Source organism: Podarcis cretensis (assembly GCF_951804945.1).
Source record: "Podarcis cretensis genome assembly, chromosome: 1".
Classification (NCBI taxonomy): domain Eukaryota; kingdom Metazoa; phylum Chordata; class Lepidosauria; order Squamata; family Lacertidae; genus Podarcis; species Podarcis cretensis.
This window is the reverse complement of record NC_137170.1, coordinates 100,572,062-100,596,370: the sequence shown is the minus strand read 5'-3', so window position 1 is coordinate 100,596,370 and position 24,309 is coordinate 100,572,062. Positions and strand designations below refer to the sequence as shown.

At 39.0% G+C, this 24,309-nt stretch overlaps 1 protein-coding gene across 1 annotated transcript in view; it reads right to left on the bottom strand.

Annotated features, from left to right (window-relative positions):
* The window catches only part of SPOPL (speckle type BTB/POZ protein like), a 31,858-nt gene that overhangs the window by 5,628 nt on the left and 1,921 nt on the right, over positions 1-24,309 (bottom strand). The window contains exons 2-10 of the mRNA XM_079994470.1: positions 12,035-12,172; positions 10,873-10,994; positions 9,389-9,540; positions 6,899-7,026; positions 2,372-2,549; positions 2,231-2,286; positions 1,260-1,382; positions 395-537; positions 246-299 (exon numbers count right to left, since the gene is read on the bottom strand). Of these exons, the coding sequence (XP_079850596.1) occupies positions 246-299; positions 395-537; positions 1,260-1,382; positions 2,231-2,286; positions 2,372-2,549; positions 6,899-7,026; positions 9,389-9,540; positions 10,873-10,994; positions 12,035-12,112 (1,034 nt within the window). The 5' untranslated portion in view covers positions 12,113-12,172. The remainder of the gene's footprint in view (positions 1-245; positions 300-394; positions 538-1,259; positions 1,383-2,230; positions 2,287-2,371; positions 2,550-6,898; positions 7,027-9,388; positions 9,541-10,872; positions 10,995-12,034; positions 12,173-24,309) is intronic.

The following is a 24,309-nucleotide window of genomic DNA, read 5'->3' as shown; positions in this document are numbered from 1 at the left end:
TATATGGGTACTGGTATTCTAATTATTTGTTTTTGGTATACATTGTTTATTCTGCTATGATAGAATTTAAGATCAAGACAACAAAAACTGATTGGATTGTATTCAACTACGTTTTACTCAAAGTATAGCCAATTAATGACCCTTAGTCACATCTATTAGCTTTGATAGGTCTACTCTGATTACAAGACTTGTGCCAAATACCACACACTGTTTACAGACGGCTTTGAAGCGTAGCCAGTACGTACTTGCTGTTCCAGTTTTTCGCATCTTTACAACCAAGTTGCCTAAGAACACTGCACCTGTGGCATGAGAGAATATCCAGATATTAATTTTTCAGGAGATTTCACTTCACGGGATGCAAATTCTTTTTAAAGGAAGGAAGTCAACTGCATACCTGTTAATAAACTCTATTGCTTGTGCTTTCAACTGCTCCGCACTGTGCAAATCTGCGAGGATGAGGATGTCTGCAACATTTTCTACTGAGAGGTTACTACACAGAGCTTCTTCACACATGATCTTTAGCCGTTCCAGTGCATACTAAAGGAAGAGGGGGAAAGCCCGTTGTTGTTCACATTTGTTCTTTCCTACCTTAATCTAAAAAGCAGACATTTCTAATAGGTATATACTTTCTAGTAACTGTGAAGTAATTGGCCCCTCAAAGAATTGCCAACTGTGTTAATGTAAGGAAATACACAGACTCCCTTCAAACACACATTCAGTGGCTGTGTGAGGTGGAATGGGACTGTGCCGGCTGGTTATGTTACCTGGCGGCTGTATCTCTGGCAGAAGAGGACCTATGTATATATACAGCTTAAATACAATTTGCCTACTATTAGCTATAAAAGCCTGCTGCTGTCATCTCAAGCTTTAAACAAATGTTAAGGGTTCGCATCTGAAGCTCACCCTCTGTATCCGTGACACTGTGATAATGTCTGGACACAGTGTAACGGGCAATAGGCCTGAATTAGTCCTCTATCACTTGTCTTTGCATATTTACTCCTCGTAAACAAATCCATTCAATTCGCACAACAGCATACGAAGGCAGCTGTTTCTCAAGCTCTCTCTAAAGACACCCAGAACACCTGAGAGGAAGCATTTAGCTAAACTACATAGGATCTTATGTCTTCTAATACATTTCTACTGCTAATAATCCAGTTCCTTACTGTGCTTTTCTTAACTATATAAAAATCTCCCAAAACAAACACTTTTTGGGTTTCATTCAAATGACCTATAAAGCCCTCGTATAGGCAATTACTTACTTTGTCTGCTGCTGCCAACAAGCTGTCGGCCATTTTGTCAAGGTTTGGAGCTTTCCCAGTATAAATGAACCTCATCATCTCTTTAAAAACGTCAGGGTCTACATCATTTATTTCTACACGATTCTGTTACGTGAAACAGAAAAAAAAAAAAAACTTGTCATGGTTCCAACTTAAAATATTACAATCCATCTACACTGAGTAATTCCTAATAACTTACTATTTCATATCCAAAGTGTCCTGATGTAATGTGATAAGATATATTTAGCTCCTGCTGTAGTTGCTTAGAATCCTATTCTAAGTGGTGGGCACATTCAAATCCTATTCAAAAGTTAAAAATCGGAGACTCTTAACTCTTAACATCTTAGTTCCATGGGTCTCTACATACATTTCAGACAGGTTTCTAGAGCATGCTGAACCATAAGACTGCACTTGCTGAAATGGATGGAATCTGTCTAGCTCTTCTAATCTTAAGGGCCAAGCATGTTAATTCTATGCTTCTCATACAATTACTCCCTCCATTTCCATTTCTGAGGGAAAGTTCCAATTTGAATGCAATGCCAGTTTTATTTGAATGCTTCTCAATATTAAATCCTTGCAACTATATCCTTTGCCCCTCAATTTGTTTGGTAACAATGACAGTTTCAGGAGCAGCTAGGCCATATTGTGCCATGCGTTAGTCTTGTTAAAAATGCAGCCCACCCCCTGACCCCAGGAGAGCATGAATGCAAAATGCCCCATCTAATGTGGCACTATTGCCCATAGTTTTTCTGCACTATAAATAATTGCCATTTTAAACAATGTTCAATTAAAATCTCAATCACCTTTTAAGCTAATTGTAAGGTTTTTAAAAATCAGTTAACCTAACCCAGTTACCCAGCTACTGCATTCTTGATCTACACCAAAAGCTTACAGTTTTCTGTAAAAAAACAAAACCCTCCTTTACAAATCATATGACGATAACATTCACTCACCTTTTTGCTTTCCTCCATTTCGTGTTCAAACATTGCATTAAAAACAGGTGAACGAGCTGTCGCAAGAGACAAAAGCATTAGTACCATACCAAGGTCAAAATAATTTTATCAAACAAATTATAGTACAGGAGGAGGAGGTACCTGCAAGAACAGATTTATGAGCTTTGAACTCTTCTCCACCTACATAAAAGCTACAATCTGTAAATCTTGTTGTTTCCCAGAGATTTCCTAGATCTTCTGCTAGCCGGCATTCAGGTACCTTTAGTGTGTTTGTACTGGACTGTCCTGATATATTCACTGAGTCTTGGACCACGCTCACCTAGCAAAAAACAGTAATTTTATGCATTTCATAATGTTACAACTCCTATGGTTAAGCTAGATTTAAGAATACAAACAAACAGATAGTTCTTCAGTCCTCAAGCAGTGACAATTCATTTTAGTTGGGATATTCCGATATCCCAATATAAGCTGGAAGAAGAAAATGAAGCACAGAAGCAGCTATCCCTAAAACCTCACATTCAACTGGAACAGTTCTTTATACAACCAGCACAGAAGAAATAAAAAATCAGGGGTGGACATTTCTTTGAAATCCACCACCAACAAAATCAGCAACACGCAGCACTACTGTTCCAACTTGCAACCCGAATAGTTCCTACCCTGAAGGCAATATTCAAGAATACAGCAGACTTGAAAAGAGTTTGCACTAATATCTTTAGAAACTAAGCAGAAGAATATTAATTTTGTAACACTCAGGAATGCTTTCATAGGTCAGAAAAGGTTCTGCTAGCTAACATTTTATAGTACCATTTAGAGATAAAGCAAGTTTTTAAAAACAAACAAACAATAAAACAACACAGAATGCAGGTGGCCAACCAAGGTCAGAAGGAAGTGACACTGATGTAGAAAATGACCTCTCCTGGCTGAAGTTCACATTGGAGAAGGACTGAAAAAGGGCTAGGGTTCAATCCCTGGAAATTCCAATTTATTTGCTTTTATTTTTAACATTTTTTAAAAAAATCAGGTAGAAGAGAATGTGAAACACATGCCCAACAAATAGCCTGATCTGGAATAAGACTGTGTCATATGGATAGCATCCAACCTTCTTGCTCTGGGAACAAAATAACAGCTTCGCAAGGTGAAACTATTGGATCACATCCTGTGTTCCTATGATAACTCTTGACCAGCAAGCAGGATCAGCCTTAGCAAATTCATGGATGGGTAGCGTTCAAAGCCAATATGCAAAGCTAATGCTTCAAGACTTGCTTTGCTCTACAAAGGGCAAGGTTTGATTCCCCCCAAGTCAAACCACTGCAATGCAAAATATTTCATCTTTTACAGAAACCCCTGACCTCTTAGTCAATATTCACTTATAAAACTACTTTGATCTACAGCAAAAACTATTTGAACCAGAAATATTTTATGGAGTAAGGATCCTTTTCAGACCTAGACATGTGTTACATCCACTTACCAACTGAATAATTGTATTCATAACAAATTCATCACACAGCTAATTTAGCTTGTCTATCTAAATAAAGTAAGATGCAGTATATTTGCACTATTTAGTCTCAGGGGCCACATTTCAATTATTCTTCCTACACAGCATAATGACACATAATTAAGTTGTAATCTTGCCAAGTTTTTTTTGTACACATTTCTTGTAAATACACAGATCAAAACAGATCAAAGCAAACTTATTAGCAGTTAGAGCATCTATCATCCTCCTAAGCCACTAATCAGTCCAGGGCAGCAGTGATAACCTGCCAATGTATATTTAACATTCAGTGCACTGGGATCATAACCTTCCATTTTTAAGTATCATAAGCAGTCTTACTGGATTTTACTAAGACTGTTTAGGTTGCCGGCATAATTTATAGCTATTTACATATATTCCTCCCTGAGGTTAAAGATCTATTCCACCAGAGAATCTATATCCACTGGATTTTTCAATTAATCTAAGTAAAATGCACTTGCTTAAACACTCATGTGTAGTAGGGGTTGCCAATATTTTGTAATGTTGTGTTAACAGGCTTAAGTCTGAAGGGTACCATAATAAATTTGCTTCTAAATATCTAATGCTATCAAGGGATCGTTGCTGTAGAAACCTTATCACTATATGGAAAGTTACAATCGCTTTTAAGAATCCCCAGTCCTGTTGTGTTGGATGTGTTGCAATCAGGAAGGCTCAAGGATGTGGACAAGATGCTTGGATTGTTCAGGGTAACCACTTGTACTCTGGAGCCCTGCCCCGCTTGACTGTAAAAAAAACCCAACTAGCAGGGAGGAGACAGCTGTTTGGGGCAGGGACTTGATCAATGCCTCCCTGCGAGGCGGTCCTTCAAAAAACTCTCCCTGAATTCAGAAAATCTAAGTAACTACCAGGAGTTGCTAGTCTCCCCTTCTTGGGCAAGGTTCTTGAGCAGGTAGTCACAGACTAAATCCAGGCGCTCTTGGAGGAAACTGACTTTCCAGATGCATTTTAATCGGGGTTTAGGCCTGGTTTTGGCACAGAAACTGCTTTGGTCGCTCTGTATGATGACCTCTGTCGGGAGAAAGAAAGGGGAAATGTGTCTCTGTTAATTCTCCTCAACCTGTCAGTGGCTTTTGATACCATCAACCATGGTATCCTTCTGGAGCAACTGTCTGAATCAGAGGTGGGTGACATTGCTTTCTGGTAGTTCCCGTCCTCCTTGGATGGACATTTCCAGAGGGGGATGCTTGGAGAGTGCTCTTCAGCCCCATGGAACCTTCAATGTGGGGTTCTTCAGTGTTCAATTTTATCCCCTATGTATGCTACTTAAAATCTACATGACACCACTGAGTGGGGTTATCCAGAGGTTTGGAGTTCACTGTAATAATCTGCTAATGACACACAGCTCTGCAGGTGAGGCAGTGAATGTGATGGACCATTGTCTTACCTCAGTCATAGACTGGATGGGAGCCCAAAAACTGAAGCTCAATCCTGATAAGACTGAGGCACTATTAGTGAGCAGTTCCCTAGACTGGAAGGCTGGGAGGTTGCCTGCCTCTGATGGAGTTAACCTCCCTCTGAAGGAGCAGGTATGTAGCTTGGGGGTACTTCTGGATCCTTTCCTGTTGCTTGAGGCTCAGGTGGCCTCAGTGGCCCGAAGTGCCTTCCATCAGCTTCGGCTGGTAGCCCAGCTGCGCCCCTATCTGGACAGGGATAGCCTAACTACTGTTGAAATAAAAATAGATGATAGATGATAGATAGATAGATGATAGATAGATAGATAGATAGATAGATAGATAGATAGATAGATATAGATAGATAGATAGATAAATGTCCAGTAGCACCTTAAAGACCAACTAAGTTTGTTCTGGGTAGAAGCTTTGGTGTGCATGCACATGAAAGCTTATACCCAGAACAAACTTAGTTGGTCTCTAAGGTGCTACTGGACTTTTTTTAAAAAAATTCTATTTATTTAGACTTGTGTCAGACCAACACGGCTACCTACCTGAATCTAACTACTGTTGTCTATGCTCTGGTAACCTTGAGGTTAGACATAGGGCTGCCACTGAAGATGGTTCAGAAACTTCAGCTGGTGCAGAATTCGGCAGCCAGGTTCCTCACCAGGGCAAGATGGTTTGAGCATACTACACCAAACCTGGCTCAACTGCAGAGGCTGCCATTTACTTTTTGGGCCTAATTCAAAGTGCTGGTTTTGACCTATAAAGCCTTAATTGGCTTAGGACCGGAATACCTCAAGGACCCCCTCTTTCCATATGAACCTGGATCCTGAGGTCATCATCTGAGGCCGTTCTTCATGTGCCTTCTCAATAGGAGGTCCGAAGGGTAGCAATATGAGAACGGGCCTTTTCTGCAGTGACTGCCTGTTTGAGGAATGCTTTCCCCAGGGAGCTTTGGCTGGCACCTTCATTATACACCTTTAGGAACAAGGCGAAAATGTTCCTCTTCAAAAACGCCTTTGGCTGATTAACACCCTATACCATTTAAAATGTGTTTGTGGTAGGAGGTGGGGGGGGGTTATTGGTTTGTTTTTGTTTTTATTATGTATTTTGTGTTCTCATTTTATATTTCTATGTTGTGAACTTCCTTGCGATCTTTGGATGAAGAGTTGTATACTACTACTACTACTACTACTACTAATAATAATAATAATAATGTCCAGATGACTGAGATTTTACTAACACTTGTATGTTAAATTCAGCCCTACATTTGACAGTCAGGGGCATAAAAATCCTGTTCTTCAGTTGTCATTGGCCAATTTAAATACAGACATAATATTAATTTAAATCATAGGAAGAGGGAGTTCACTTCCTCTCAAAGACAAACCAACTGTGGCTTCTCTGTAGCTCCACAATGACCACCATAGAGTACCAACCTAGGAAACTGATCCCACAACCCTGCCTTATGTTACACCTTCTTCCACCCCAACAAGACTACTGCAGTTTTTATTATTCTACAGCTTTCCTTTCACTACATGCCAAGCAGGAATTCTCTCAATGGCTCCCAATTATTTTTAGAAAAATCTTGCATCAAATACTTAAAAAACAACAACCATTATGCTAAAACATTTTATCAGGGCATTTCTGTAACACAGAGGGATAAACATAACATTTGAAAATATTCTTCATTCATAGCCATGGAAACCAATATTCTATTTTAAAAAGCACTGGTTGATTACCTACCTCACAAAATAACGTAAGCTTATCATCTGGTAAAAGACCATTAGCTTCATCAAGTAAGAAGTCTCTTCGAATGAATTTTTTAAAACCCCAATCTTTGCCTTGAACAAATCGATATGCTCTTTGGCTTTCTAAGTAAAATAGATTAAGTATGTTCAATTAAAACAGTTTTAATATACATACACAATAAGTGAAATCCAAGAGCCAAATCAAACCTATTAAGATAACAATTGTACTAAAGACTAATGCAAAATATGAGCTGTATCCAGATTAGCACCTTCATTGAGAGAAAGACTCATTTTGTTTACACCTGGGCATGGAAGCGGTGGTCCTCCAGGTGTTAATGGACTGCAGCTTCCATCATCCCTGGCCATGCTGGCTGGGGCTGATGGGAACTGGAACACACCACCAGCTGGACAGCCACAGCTTCCCCACCACTATGTTTGGAGATGGAATTAGTTCCAGTACAGGTTGCCCCCACATCCCCAGGTAGCACACCCCATGTCGTTCTGTAGGGTCCTCCAGCCCTCCAGTGCAGTTTTCAGGGGCTGCAGTGGTAAGGAAGAATCAGTACAAATCACCTCCTAAGTGCAAATGGAATGTCACTGAATGCACATCTGGATTCAACTCTATATTTTAAAATTAAGCTTGGTGGTGTGGGGGAGGTTTGCATATGATGTTCACATTCAGAACCCAAAGCACTGTAGACATAACTTCAGAAAGTCAAAAGAGGTTTGAGACACAACACAAGGACTTCATGCAGGCAAGAGCCCATGCATTTAACTCATGGGATTCTTTTTAATGTTTGGTATGTTACTGTTTTATATACGCTGTAAGCCACCCAGAGTGGCTGGGGAAACCCAGCCAAATGGGTGGGATATAATAAATAATAATAATAATAATAATAATAATAATAATAATAATAATAATAATAATAATAATATCTGACTACTGTGTTCACTTTCGTGGAATTACCACTTTCTTTTCTGAGATGCCTTTTACTACAGGAGATTAGTGCAAGAGTAGAATTTCAGCCACACGTTTCAGCTGGAAGTACAAAAATCACCCCCAAAATCTCTCATAAGCCCAGATGAAGCAGAGGAACCACTGATGTCAGAGACACTGCAGATGGCTAAGTTCGTATAATTCCATTTATTCCTCCCTCTCCCCCTTCCCCACATGATTCCAACCTCCAACTTCACCTCTATGCCCACTTACCACAAATTTTCTGTGAGCTACAGTGGGGATGTGAAATTCCCATAGCACTAAGGCAGCACAGGGTACCCCCCATTATTCTGGTTCTAAGTTAATGCAGTATTACTTTTAAAAACAAATGTTAGCAGCAATTGGACCATTAAAGACAATGGATTTTTTCTAAAATTAGCTGCTGATGTTACATTTTAGGAGCATTTTAGTGCTTTGAACAATTTACAAACCTTATCCCATTAAGGGCAGAATATATTTTTCCATAATTGAATGATACAGAGTTAAGCAACAGCCGATTTCCTCACTTTCTTCAGTAAGTTTATAATGAAAAGGATCTGAACCAGTCTATTATTGAATCATATACTCAAGGCCACATCATATACTAGAGGACACATGTTTAATTCCAGATGTGGTGACACACAAGACCAATACATACTCTTTTTCAGTATGGCTGAGAACACGCACACACGGACACACAATGTCCAAATTGCACGGCAGGTCCTGTTCTCTTGCTTGTGATAATAGTTCGTTAGCAAGATATAATTTAGGACAAAATTAAACTTCAGAAAGTGGGATTCGAAAAACTGAAGTCAGTTTCATTCAGGATATGTAAAACAGAACAACTGATTTTTAACGACAAAACACACTTGGTAGTCTTATTAACCCCTGCTGGCTAAAATGCAAACATGATTTGTAGATAAAAGGTAATATCCCACATTCCCCCCTTCTGAAAGAAAGTATCCACCAGCAGAACAGGGGAGGGAAGCATTCTGGATTATTCCTCCTCCCCTCTGTCTCCACCCCATGTGCTCCAGGTGCCCCCCCCCCAACCCTATGGAGCAGGTTTTATTTTTAAAGAACTTGTCAAACAGTGAATAGTCCCTCTTTGTTCTATTTTCCCCAAGCAACAGCTGGATATTTGTCATGGCAACTTGAAAAATTATATCATAAATAAATATATCACAAAACATTAGGAAAGCTTATGTAATCATGTTTGAATAGGAAATGCATACAAAAAGAAAGACAGTCAAATCTCATTTAGATTTAAATAACTGAAATTGCCTCTGAATTGCCAGCTATACCATTCTCCAAACTATACCATTGACCAAAACCAGAGGAAGCCATCACACTGTGACTGAACTCGTACAGACACAAAATAATAAATCTGAGTTTACAAGTTTTTAAATAAATAAATAAATAAATAAATAAATATCTGATTTGACAGACCTTTTACTACTTAAACTGAAAACTACCTATTGTTATTGAAGCATTTTTAAATCCACTTACCCATTGCTTTTGTTTCTTCTCTTTTTGCATTTAAAAGAGAAAATTTAAATTTTGCTCTCACTTCACTTTTTGGACAACTAACTAGAAGTAAATACAGTGAAAGGTAATCTTTGCTTTCATCATCCAGTCCTTTGGGGTTTACTCTCAGGCACCTGAAATAAAGAACATAAGAAGCAAGTCTTAGAAACATCAACTTGTTCTCCAATCCATAAAGGCCTAACCTGCGAAGATATTTAAAAATTGGAGTAGTGTTGTGATATGATTTTTTACACGTACACAATAAGTCCCCTGGGTTCTGGAGATCAGTTTTTTAAACTTACATATGTATTCAACATCCATGACCTCCAGTTGCTGATATCTATATATCCCTATTGCTCTTCTCCTGCTGTCACACCTTTCAATACTTCAAGGAGCGACCATATATACAGTGGTGTTCTCCTGAAATGCTTCTTCAGAAGGGTGGGGCCCTCTTGAACAAAATGAGATTATTATTATTATTTATTACATTTCTATACCACCCTTCATCCAAGGATCACAGGGCAGTTTACAAATAGGGAACCCTGCTAGTGCCACATGGATGTGAGCTGAGCCATAATTTGCTTCCTCCAGACAAGTCCACAAGGCAGCAAGTCATTCAACTAACCTTGGCTCCCATGACTTTGCTCACAGCACTGTGGCAGGAGCTGCAATGAAAGAGCAGCAAAGCTGCAGCAATCTTTCTTCCGCAAACTTGGCTTGGCTTAGTATTACATGCAAACTGGGCCCCGAATTGCCCAAATTGCTCTCAGTAACCTCACAAATGAAGATTTTAACCCAATGTCTCTCTGGCCCTAATACAACACATTAAATCATCTTGCCTTATTTTGCCACAAACTACATAGTATTTCAAGTGGGACGCAGGTGGCGCTGTGGGTTAAAGCCTCAGCGCCTAGGGCTTGCCGGTCGAAAGGTCGGCGGTTCGAATCCCTGCGGCGGGGTGCGCTCCCGCTGCTCGGTCCCAGCGCCTGCCAACCTAGCAGTTCGAAAGCACCTCCGGGTGCAAGTAGATAAATAGGGACCGCTTACCAGCGGGAAGGTAAACGGCGTTTCCGTGTGCGGCTCTGGCTCTGGCTCTGGCTCTGGCTCTGGCCAGAGCAGCGATGTCACGCTGGCCACGTGACCCGGAAGTGTCTCCGGACAGCGCTGGCCCCTGGCCTCTTAAGTGAGATGGGCGCACAACCCCAGAGTCTGTCAAGACTGGCCCGTACGGGCAGGGGTACCTTTACCTTTACCTTACATAGTATTTCAAACCATTAGCTGTTCAGATCTCTGTAATGTAGCATAAAATCAGTGATAGTTGGCCCACTTTCAACAATAAAAACAGTTTTAAGACTGGAGGATAAATTACCATACATGTGATTTTATTTATGACATATTCACAGATTCTCAAGAGACCGTATAAAGAAAAGAAAGTGAGAAGCCACTGACAAATGACTAATACCTACCATTTCATTTTGTCATTTGGCCCTGATGAGAAAGTAGAACTCTTTAAAACTTCCCCCATTTCTTCTCGGCAGAAGCTGAAGTTATTAATGGTCCACATATAGGAAAATTTTACAACTTTAACCTGAATAAGAGATGCAGACAATCACGTAAATTCACCAGATTCACTTTTCTTCATCTTAATTTTTTTTTAAAGCAGTTATTGAAGAAATAACCTCAACTGGTTTAAACTGGTTTTTTGGGGGGAGGGATATCTCATAGAATTAAGGAGTCACTGCAGCTTATATTGTGCACTTGTTTCAGAATAGGATTCCATAAGCCAGTTTCAGAATAGAATTCCATAAGCTTCCAACGTATGACATTTGAGGAAGATTCATTCCTTAAGGTAAAGGTAAAGGGACCTCTGACCATTAGGTCCAGTCACGGATGACTTTGGGGTTGCGGCACTCATCTCGCTTTATTGACCGAGGGAAGCGGCGTACAGCTTCTGGGTCATTTGGCCAGCATGACTAAGCCACTTCTGGTGAACCAGAGCAGCGCACAGAAACGCCGTTTACCTTCCCGCTAGAGTGGTACCTATTTATCTAATTGCACTTTGACGTGCTTTCAAACTGCTAGGTTGGCAGGAGCAGGGACCAAGCAACGAGAGCTCACTCTGTGGTTTAACCCACAGCGCCACCTGCATCCCCTTATTCATTCCTTAGGGGCCCCTTATTTGATCAGTTATCCACCAGCAACTGCAGGTTTTTTCAGAGCCACAGGTTGAATTATTGTAGACTTTAGGTGGTTAATTCATTTGTCCTACATCTCAGCAACCTTCGGTTGTATTCAATAGCTGCACAAATAGAAGGAAGCTTGCACAATGAATGTTTCTCAATGGATGTCCTCACCCTTGCAAATCCTCTCAATCACTGGATACAACCTTCAGTATTTGATTTTTGCCTATTATATTGCTGATCTCACCTGTCACCTTATTTTTTTACATTTTCTGATTGGTTCTCTTTATTATATTACCTTTTTTGCCTTCTTATTCCTTTTACTTGGAACCAGAATTCTGGGTATCACATTGCATTACTGTTGGAAGCTACATCTGAAAGTGTCCTACTATTAAACATGCCATTAACAAAACCTGGATACACACATACATACAGGTATGTGGCTTACCTGTGTGTAACACCAGCTTTCAGCTATAGGACCACTGGACATCTCTCCAGGTGGTGGAGGAGTGGAGACTCTTGACATCCCCACTTTATTGCAATTTTTTACAGTATAAAGGCAGCAATTCAATTGTCAGTATTCTTCCTACACAAATTAAGATGAAACAATGCATTAGTATTTAGAAAAAGTACAGCCAAGTACTCACTATTAAGGTATTACTTTAACTACTTACGGTAGATGTTAGATAAATTACTGAAAAAATATCAAGGGCAATTGTAAGACAAGTCTATTGACCAGATATCAAAGACCAACAAAAGTTTGTGTTTCACCCATGTAAATGAAAGATATATTGTGCTTTAGTACCCCAGAGAGGACATCCCTCAATTTTCAGATGGGACACAGTCAAAGTGAGATTGTCTAAACATTAGTAAACCTGTATTACTCTTGGGGGGGGGGTGAAATCAGTGGGAGGCTGATTAAGTTATATGTGTGCTATAGAAGAATAAATTTATTATTCTCAATTAGAAATTCTGTGAAGACTTTTACATTGGCTTTTACAGCAGCTGAATCAGAGTAGATATTTCTACCTGAAGTCATTCATGCATTATGTCTATCCAAAAGTTCTTCTCTACTCTGTCCTTGACTGAAAAGTACACCCTTCAGTTCAGAGGCTCTGGTATGTGAAATTGACTTTACTTTTTATTATAGGATGGCTGCCATGTCTATACACGGCACAATCCCAAATTGAAAGCAAGGTAATTTGCTATTGTCTTAAAGCAAAAAAGCAAAATCTATACACTCCAACCAGAACTACCAATTCTTCATGAATAACCTTCCTGTCCCAATTTACAATAATAGTAAGAGCACAGCCAGTTGTTTTGATTATTTAAAAGCTGCCTCCTAGGACTTCACACCTTCCAAGAAGCTTTATAGAACATCACACTACATAATATGGAGAGTCTACCTCTTATTAAATGCAAATGATTGGTTAGTTCAGGCTCCTGGGCACTCGTAACCTGGCTACTGTGATGTTCAACAGTGTTATTTATTCCTCCATTCTGCTAAACCAGTCTTGTATTTAACAACTTGCCTGGTAGTCATAAGAGACCAGAATTCCATGGATATAAGGATATGAAATTCCATGAAGACAAGTGAGCAGACTGCCAGAGGAAGGAAAAATTGCCTCAACCCTTTTCTGCCAATGTGCTTAGTAGAAGATCATTTAAACAGCCTTCTAAGAGGCTAGTAGCTTGGAGGAGAGGGGTTGGCCTCCGCTGTGGCCAGGATGAAAACACAAAATACTAGCTTGTTTCCAAACTAGTAAAAAAAGGCTGGTAACTTTTGAGGGCATATTTATAAGTTGCCCTAAATTGTGTTACTGTTCAAAGATGCCTGCACATGCTCATTAAAAGCTAAGCTAAATGCGAAGAAAGGATAAAATTTCCCTGAAGAAGTCATGACTCCTCTAGGGCTGGGGAGCAAGAAGCTTCCACTCCTGCTATTACTATCAGATAACCACATAAAAAGATTCGGTGGCATTTATACAAGTGTGTTCTAGACTTCATCTAGTGGAAACTGTTAGTTGATCAATCAAATAAGGCAGAAATGAAATGAACAGCATCTCAGCCCTATAATTGCTTCTTCAAACACTATCCTCTGCTTACTATGTCTTTGCCATATTTCTGCATGCTGCCTTGTGATCATTACTGTTCCTATAAATGAATATTCCATGCGGGAAAAGGGGGTTGTAGCCCACTCAGGGTGACTTTTCAGTATAGAAGTTACACAAAAGTAGACCCACAAAGTAGTTTAATTTATTGTCAACTACATGGAAGTTTCAGCCAGTTATCATTTACAGTTTTCTTTCTGTAAATAAAAAGCAGCTGAAGCAAAACACATCCCAAGAAGAGCAAATAAAACTTACAAAACTCAACCCAAATGTAGTGTTATTTTGGGACATTTTTTCACCCTTATATACAATCACCTTGGGATATAAAAATACTCCCTAAAACAGTCAAGTTTCTTAATTTTTGTTTATGAATTAATATCTTGGCTAAAAAAAGATGGACATGTGATTTCTCAAGTGAAAATCAATCCAGGGAAGCTTAGGAAAAAAGTGTGCTTTTCCTGATGCAACACATAACTTTGCTTGGGATACCCTACTGCAAAATACATTGGAAGAAAGTGTCTGTAGTGTAGTGTAGTGTAGTGTAGTGTAGTGTAGTGTAGTGTAGTGTAGTGTAGTGTAGTGTTTAGGACTAGGACTTAGGAGACCAGGGTTTAAATCCCCACTCAGCCATGAAGCTCAATGGGTAACTTTGGGCCAGTCACCATCTCTTTTAAGGAAGGTCAACAATACTTATAACAATACACAGCAGCACATATTTTGACAACTTTTAAGTGTCAAATATTATCAAAATTTTGACCATTCAATTTGGTAGTAATACAAATATCTGTGCTTTAAGAATCTGAGCCCATTGGCTCCTAGTTTTTTATATATTTTGGAAACCAATGATGCTGCAAACCATATAGCTTGTGTTACAAGCAAAATAGATACCATAACCTTTGCATTAATAATTTTAGTTTTAAAATAATTTCTACTCTATCCTTGCCTATGAAGAAACAATAGTGCCATCTACTTCAGAAATATTTTTTTTGAAAAGCTTAATACAATAGGCACAACCCAGCCAAGTTAAACAATTTATAAAATCCTCTTAAACATGTCTACTCAACAGAAAGTTCCACTGCATTCTATGGATCTCGCTCCTAATAAAGGATTCAGCTTAAATCTCACTGATTTCTATGGAGCATTCAAGTACACATTGAGCATCTTCCATTTAAATAAATGGGATCTAAAAGTGCTTAACTTTGGCTGGATTGTGCCCAGTGTGGATTTATGACAGTGTGGATTATCAGAATGAATGAGAGAGTACAGCTTTAAACTGAAGCTTTGGCGATATGTGTACGAACATCTAAAATCACTATGGAAATTCTGTTAGTAGTTACAGGCTATGCTTTTTAATGTTCTGCTTGCAGAAGTTATCAAAAAGTAATTGTAGATATGTAATCAGTGGAACTCCTAAAGCATAGGTTCAGTATGGGTTGCTCATTTCACAAAACAAAAATAAATCTAGCCACTTCTGTTTGCAGCAAACAGCCCAGAGCCTCAAAGATGAAGCTGAATTGTCCTCAAGTGGTCTCTTACCTTAATTCTTAAATTTGTGCTAGCATTATTCATGCTTAGCAGTCCCATTGTGCTATGTGTTGTACATGACTGACGTCTTCTCCACTCAAGATCAAAGACAATATACACCAGAAGCGCAAAACACATAGACAAGGTAACAGTAAGATTAAGATGAATAACTGTCAGAGCACTTCACAATTGTCTACTGTCAAGCTTTCCTTCATGGTTCACAAGACAGCACAGGGAAGCTGTTAAAGATAGATCTGATCTGAGGAGGTACATAACATCCGCTTTTTATATGTTTACAATGAAGTACTTCAATGCATTTGGTGCCCTGGGAACAGGAAGAAACTTGTAAAGTTTGATCAAATGGGCATCCCTGGAAGCCCACAGCTGCAAACATCTCAGTGCTCAAGATAAAGCAGACAAATGCAGGTGGAAAGATGCAGAAATGCACATAAAACTCAACAGTATCATTAGGACAGCAGCTAGCATCTTACCACCAGATCCTGTTTCCTAAATTTTGCTAAACACCAATATAAAATATTGTGCTCTTCTTTTAACACATTTAATGGTTAAAAAAATTATTATGCTTTATTTAAAATATATTTAAAAAGAATAACAAATTAAGAATCAGCTTTATTGTTTTAGAGCTCTGGCTAAAGATGCAGCATTTGCTGAATTATGTAATTAGTTGTATAATAAAGAAGACTCCTTAGTATTAAGGCCAAACTTTTGTTCTACAAGCAAAACCAAACTGGGATACAGTCACTCAGCAATGAAGTGATCTAGTCTCGTTAGCAAGAAAATAGTTTGCTCAAGATGGCCAGCTGTAGCTGGAAAACCGAGGGGGTGCGTGCGCACAGATTTCTCATATGATATTAATCACCAGGACTTCTACTAAAATTAGTTCTTTCTTACCTTTGCACTAATATTGTATTATGCTACCTTACTTAAAAACAAACCTTTCTAATATACTCAACTCAACATTTTCTCCAGGCATCTCATGCCCTCAAGGAACAATTTGAGGGGTTCAAGGAAGAATAAAAGCAATAGCACAATCTTAAACTTAGTTTACAAAATGTCAACTTTAGCCAAACATCTGTCTATAAGATATTCATCCATATTCTATCCTATTTCTGAAACCTAGGAACAAATGCACTAACCACTAGCACACTTCTAAAATTAGGAAACTGTAGGTATAGATATACAGTAGTAGAGTCTTCTGCATGCACAGAATTGGGAGGGAAGCACTTAACTGTATCACTGTGCCTTGTAGCAGCTGTCAGAAGAACCCTTCCAAATTTCCAAGAAGGGAGAGAAGAGTCCAAGGGCATCTGCTCCCACCCCAGACCTATCACAAGGACACATTTCCAGAACTAATCTAATTTAATAACCACAAGTAGCAACATGTAAGAGTAATATTGATGGTGCAGCCACTTAACGCTCCCATTCTGCTAAACCAGATGATCAAGTACTTATTCTTGGATTTGGTGGGAGGCACTGGTTAGCTGTTAGGCTAGCACACTACAAATAGAAATAATAATAAATGTTATCATTTAAAAGAAATATCATTTAAAAGTCCTAAATATTGATCACTGATCTCCACCTGCACCCTTTTATGTGCATACCTTGAGAAATATGATACCCGCTTCTAATGGCTAAGCTGTTCCAACAGGTTAACTGCAAGTTTATACATGCAAAATGGAACAGGCATGTTTATTTTAATTGAAAGAGTGAGCAGTACAAACTTCTGAACCTTATTTACATTCTACTTCAATAGATCAATTTTTTAAATACAGATAAAGAGATCTAGCCAAGTCTACAAGCCTCATCTTACACAGTTAACTCCATGAACACTACAGCAAGTTACTGCTCATAATTATACAGACCATGAAATCCAATTTAAAGGCATTATGAATTGCATATCAAACTAAAATATTTAGTCTGTTTCAGAAATGTATGAGCAAAAGATGTATTAATCACAAACAGCTCTACTTTATTAGCTTTAGGATTTTACCAAAGCCAAGAGGATCATAGTTGGATTGTTTTTAGTAAGTCAAGTTCAGATTTGTGCTAGGTTATGAACTCTAGAGACACAGACATATCTCTTGGTGTAAAAAACGTAAAGGTGCTAACTGACAAATGAAGTTAGTACAAATTCAAGTCAATTGTCAAAGAATGGGTCTACACATTTGAGTCATATTTATTTTCTTAGGATTTTTGCTTATACGTCATCATCACCATCAACATAGCACAAAATAAATTGATAATCAGAGTTCATCTTGCTTTCTGAAACCATTTTCCCCCAGACAGTGGTTTACTGCCACCAAACATCATTACGCAAGTTTATACAGTTTATACAGTTACCAAAACCAAACAGCATTAGCAGCTGTCTTGCATAATTCTTATTGCCTTGGTGAGCGTACCACCACCTCTGGCAGGTGTGATGAGCCCCAGCTGTCTCAACTGGAAGCTACAGCAGTGGTTGGGAAGTAGCCTGGCAGCTGCAGAGCAATCCCTGTCTCTTTCCCAGCTCTAAGGGTTATTCGGTCATGGCACTGTAAAGGGGGCCAGAGCCCCTTGGCCCTAGACAACCAAACCAAGCAGGCTTTACACCTCCTTTTACACATAATTCAAAACAATTGTTTGGCTGTTTGTGCTGGAACTTTGGGCTTACACTTTGCACCCTCCTCATATCCTTCAATTCTCTCACTTTAGAATTTAAATATTCATGCCAAAGCCTTGAACTTATGCACTTCCCTGTCCCTTCTGTGGGCAAATTCCCTTTTTCACTTTCTGACTTGATGAGGCCACATTTTGCCTAATTTGGACACAACAGCCAACTATGTTTTGATCAAACCAGGAAATGAGAGCTGGAACAGGTGTATCCAGGGCAGGGAGAAGCAGCACAGGAGCCCAAGGTTGCACATGAATTTTCAAACCATAGTTCCCCACTGCAGGTGAATGGATCCAGTATTGAAAAGCAATCGATTTTATGCAGTTACATTTTGGCAATGAATTTTAGCTGGCCAATAAGAATTTATGGAGTGGTGTCAATGTAAGAAATAACTCTGTAGCATCATCAAGAACTTAGGATCCAGGAAGGCAAAATAAGAAAGCCTGCTCCATTAGCCAGATGAATATGATATCATCATGCACCTTAATTGCAAATTTACGTTTTGCCATCCATCATCCGAAGACAAAAATAATATGGTGTGCTTCCATGGTATACCAGTATCTAGAAAAAGCTTCACCCGACTTAGCACTTGCTAAATTACAGGTGCTTAGGAATTAACATACACAGCTTCTTACAGTCTTAACTCAGGGGCCTTCTTTGGGTAGTGGAGTTTGCTGTGCTTTTCCAACTCCTCATAACTGTAGGAGTGAACTAGGACTACACAACACAAATGAAGTACTAATAAGCAGATTCCCTCACCAAACTACAAAGGAATAACCTTGCAAGCAAAAAACCCCAAAACCAAATTACCTTGAGAAAACATTTATAACACTGAGCCCAGAGATCAATGAAGTGACACTGCCATACTGTTTTAGTCACATGACAGTACTTTTCCCCTCGTCCAATGGTTAAAGGTCTATATTACAATGCCACATAAGATCACACAATTAGTTGGAACCAAACTACCTGCAGGGGGGGGGAAGGGTACATTCATACCAATTTCTCATTCCCTCTGCATTTCCATAAAAGCAATTCTGTGAGGGTCTGAGGGGCTTCCAAAACATTACAGGAAGTGGAGCCAGGGGCATCAGTTAAAATCATCCCCTCCTCTAGCAACAGCCTCTGCTGGATCTCAGCTTCTTCCATGAATGGAAGAAGTCCTTCCATTTGTGGATGATGATGTCTAGATCTAACCCAATAAAAACTGTTGAGATTATCACAGAACAACACAGAACTCCTAGTGCTGCATGTAGCAAACAGAAAACTCACCTCAGCAGTTTGCATTCCCGTTTTTTATCCATGCAATCATAATACACATACAGGAAAGGGAGAGCAAGTGGATTACTGCACTTCTAAATGTCTACCTCTTTCACAGAAATGCTGCCCTGGAGACCTTCTACAAAGAGTGGAGGGTTACAATCCAATCCCTACTCCTCTCTTTAATGAGTGTACAACAAACAGCTGTGTGCAGAATACATTGTCCTGAGTGTTTCTTCAAGGCAGTCAAACCACAGTTCGGTTTGTGCTCAGAACAAAGAGAAATGCTACAGTGCCAAAGCAACTGAGCAGATAACAGTACCAAGCTACCAAATTAGACAAGATTTTTTTAAACTGGATTTTGTATATCATTCTCAGGTGAGATAGGTTATATATATATATAGATATATATGTGTGTGTGTGTGTGTGTGTGTCCTATCTCCCAAACACTGAAGGCAGCTTATATGGGTTTCTGTCATCTGACCTTTATACCAACTCCATGAGACCGAGAAGCAAATCAAGTTTTATTTTCATAGTAGCAGCTAATTCAGTTAATTATCTTCCTTCTTATAATTTTTAGATTATGTCAAGTATGAATAGGACAAACCTGTGTGTGCAGCATATACAGGTGCACTTCCCAAAATTGTATGACTGAAGATGCTTGAAGTTTACGAAAAAGTAATCCTGAGTACAGAATTAATTTGGACAGATCAAGCATGAGAACCACCACTTAGTCTGAGGACAAGAGAAACCCTGCTTTGAATGCTGCTGTCTTCAAGGGAACTCAGTTTTTATCAGCAGCAGGTCTCTCCTTTGATGAGCTTTCTTTGCACCTTGCTTTGAATTCCAAACCATCAGCTGATTTTTGGGACTTCAAAGCACTGTCACCCAATTCCATTGGCACATCAGGTGACTGACAGGTGGATGGCCTTGTCTATCTGTCAAATTTGGGGGCTAAGATAGATAAGAATCAAGCCCGCTGGCCAGATCCAGTCCCCACCCTTCATGTAATAAATTCCCTTCAAATGACGCCTGCTATGCTTGATCCTTCCAGGTTTTGCGGTATACAGTCGTACCTTGGTTCTCAAACACCTTATGACTTGAACATTTTGGCTCCCAAATGCCACAAACCTGGAAGTGAGTGTTCCGGTTTGCAAATGTTTTTTGGAAGCTGAACCTCCAACGCAGCTTCCAATTGAGTGCAGGAAGCCGCGTCTTGGTTTTCGAATGTTTTCGGAAGTCAAACAGACTTCCAGAATGGATTCTGTTTGAGAACCAAGGTATGATTGTATAGCAAAAACCTTTCAATAAATATATGAGCTGTAAACGGTTTTAGTCTAAAATTTTTGAGAAATACATGTCTATGCCTTTTTGACCAAATTTTTGATTTATTATAGTCCTGTAAATTTATCTCTAAGCTGCTATGTGTGTCTTATTAAATGAAGAAGTTCATATTTATTGTTGTTGTTGTTGTTTTCTTATATGCCGTTCTTCCTTCTGAAAGTTCCTAGGGTGGCTAACATTTCTAATAAAACCATGCTAACAGAAAGTCTTAAAAATCACATTTAAAACTACAAATACACAATGAATATATTGCAACAGGTATAACACAGCAATTTAGGCAGGTGATGCAGGTAACATCCATTTCGCTTATAGATTAATACTTTACTCAGGATTTTTTCGTGTTAACTTCAAGTGTCTTCAATCATAAGGCTGGAGACCTTTAGGAATAAACAAGTTTTTACCTGACACCTAAACAAAACTAGTTTAGGTGCCAACTTGATTTCTAAATGGACAAATTTCCATAAGCAGGGTACCATCACTGAGAATGCACTGCTTCATGTGGTTGCCCCAAGAACACTAGTACTAAAGCCTCTCCCCACTTCACATCTTAAACTCTAGTTGGCTGGTACTGGGAGGCATGACCCTTTATATACCGTACTTAGAGCCTGAGCTGTTTAGGGCTTTATATGTTAGTACCAACCCCTTGAATTCGGCTTGGCATATCTCACTGACATTGCCCCTGACAACACACAGGTAGTGGCTTTCTATGTCAGTTGCAGCTTCCAAACCATCTTCAAGGTTAACATTGTTAATAAAGCAAACCTGTTAAGCAATCTACATTAGGAGGTGGCAATTGGCAATCCCTTCACAAACATAAAGCCAGATGCAGATGCACTAAGAATTTACATACTTACATACCAATTTTGGAGGGAGAATTTTATTTCCAAAATGACACAAACTTTCCCTTTAATGTTGAGAGTACAAAGCAATGCAATGCAATCTGAAATACTTAGTGGATATAAAAAGCATTTATTAGAATAATCCACTGAGAGATCCAGGCCTCCATGCCAGAAAGGTGGAGACACATAATTTGTAGTAAACAAGAGTGATTCATTTACTACAGCATGACTACAGTGGTGTAAGCAGCCAATAGCAATAGGAATTCATTTCCCGTGTAGGAGAGGAAGGTCAAAACAGATTAATTGAGCCACACATTTTCCTTTGGGCTGGGTTCCACTGCAGGAAGGGCAAGATATAAATTTAATAAATAATAATGTTTCAAGCTCCAAACAAACTGCACTGAAGTTCCAGCTGAACAATGTAACTGGTTTCCTGAAAAATGCATTTAGGACTGGGGGTGCTTAAAGATAATTGCTAAAACTGACATTAGACTACTTCAAACTACTCAGTAACATAATCCAATGTCTGGTTAAATACATTCCAAATCCATACCCACAGTCAAAGCTGGCCCATCCGTGAGGCAAGGTGGGCAACTGCCTCTGACAGCAGGACCCATAGGGGCAGCATATCCAAATATAGATCTTTATCCCCACCCCACCCCCTGCTCATGATGTAGATCTTCATTTACTTCTTCCCTGGTGGTGAGGAGGTTACTATTGTGTGGTTTTCCTCAGTTGCCAAAATGTCTTGGGTCAGCCCTACCCACTCCACTCTCAAGGAGTTACATAGCAAACACAACAGTCCACTTCAAAGCAATGAAAAAGGAAAAGGGTCTGAAAATATTTTTAACAAAATGCAATCCATGTATTGTGTGAGCACTGTGTATCTGAGCACTGTACAATTTTGTACTGTTAAACATAGACTGCAAATGAAGTTTGGGATTCCTGACATACAGCATCTCTCACATACAAACCAAGTCTCTTTAATAGTGCAAAATGAACTAAAATTGTTTGGTTGATATCTGGTGTTAGTCATACTCAAATTGTGCTCACTGAATAAACTAGACTACCAATTTCAATAGAATTATACCAATTTCAATAGGTGTACTCTAAGAAAAACTTAGTTAGATATCACCCTTCATTTTTGTACCAGTTAGAGCTGAATTTTAATATAACTAGAAGATACACATTTCTTAAAATCAGATCAGTTTTGTATTCCTATATTATTCTGGGATCAAATTATCTTCAAAATTATTGTATTTACTTGGAGCACTGTAATATCCCACTTTCATTAGTAGCATCACAGTGGTAGGCAAGTGAAGGTGCACCAGTTTTACAGATAGAAAGCTGCAGTTTCAGGCTCATGCCTTTAATTCTGCTGAAATCACTGGAACCAAACTGATTTAAAGCCAAGCATTCATCTTAACTATTTCATGCATCATTTTAATTCTGACAGATTTAGTCAACAGTCCTCTGAAATAAAAGGCTATTTCAAATGTTGTTCTCAGTCTCTCATTTATTCTTAAATGCATGAGCTACAGAACTCAAAGCAGGCCTAATGTCAGAGAATGTCTCCTGATCACTGCTTAAAATGTTTGAAAGAGTAAAAGACTTCTGTAAAAATTCAAGCATTTTTAAAAGAACGATAATGAGAAAAGGCAAGGAATGCCAGTGAGGTGGAGAGGTATCCATGGGGGTTGGGGAATTTATTATAAAAAACAGTTTTAAAGTAACTAAATTATTACAACAATTTAGGAAGTTCAAAAGTTGCCATTAACATTTTTGTCGTTGACTGTCCCTCATGAAACAGATACAATGTACCATTCTTTAAGCATGTCTTCAAAACTTTCCATAAAATGTAAATAATTCCCAGATTTGTAAACACTGTGAAACCACAGCTTCAAATACAAATAAACTATAGGTTAACATGTATGAGTGCTTTTGCTTCCCTACTCCTGTCTTTGGGACAAAGGGAGAGAAATAAGCAAGAGTCAAACTTGTCTTGAGAGGTGTTTGCTTGTGCAAATGAGTGCTCATGGTTATTTCTCTCCAAACAAACACAAAGGTAGAAATGCCAGCTTTGCCCATTATGACAAGCCAGAATGAGGCTTGTTTCCTCCCTTACATGGGGACAGTCAGCAGAAAGGGAAGAGCTAAGTGTTCATACACTATGGTTAAGCACTGCATGCAAACAAGGCCAGAATAAGGGAAATATATTATTCCTAATCAAATATTTTAATTGATCTAATTTTAGTTACCGAGGGGGAAAACCTCAAGACATTTGTATAGCATGTGTAACATTAACATAATGGGTTTTGTTTACTAAATTACAAGTCACAGATTCTAAATTAGATTCTAACCAATAGAGGCCACCAGAACATTGTTCAGAAAACCCATATTCCTGAGATATGCACAACGAAGAATTATGAGCTGAACTACCACAGACAATTTTTTATTTAAGTACTTTAAACAACTGGGCCCTGAAACTAAAACATATACAGATTGTCAGCTGGCTAACTGTAAAATTACTAGTACATACACAGAAGGCAGGAACTGGTCTTTCAGTTTCCCCCCTACATGTTCAAAGGAAGACCTGTTCAACTAACCACTTATTTACCAGAAAAATGTCATTACCACACTGGAGGGGAAAGCGGGAGAGAGGGTGGAAGAGAGCGGGGGGGGGGGGGGGAGAGAGAGAGAGAGAGAGAGAGAGAGAGATCCAGAGCAACAGTGTATCTACCATATCATTGAGAAGAACATCAATAGTACTTTATGGAAGAATAAACTAGGCTGATGTGTGTAGTACTGTACTTTGAGACTGGAGATTTCTCCAAGGCCTCAAATGGGGAAAAAGTCTTCTTTGCCCGCATACATTTTCAAGGGGAGCTTCCTTCAAAAATGGATGCATGCGCTCAAATTATGATAAGGAAACTGTATCAGGCAATATTCTAAAGGACTTCCCCTTTAAAAACACATA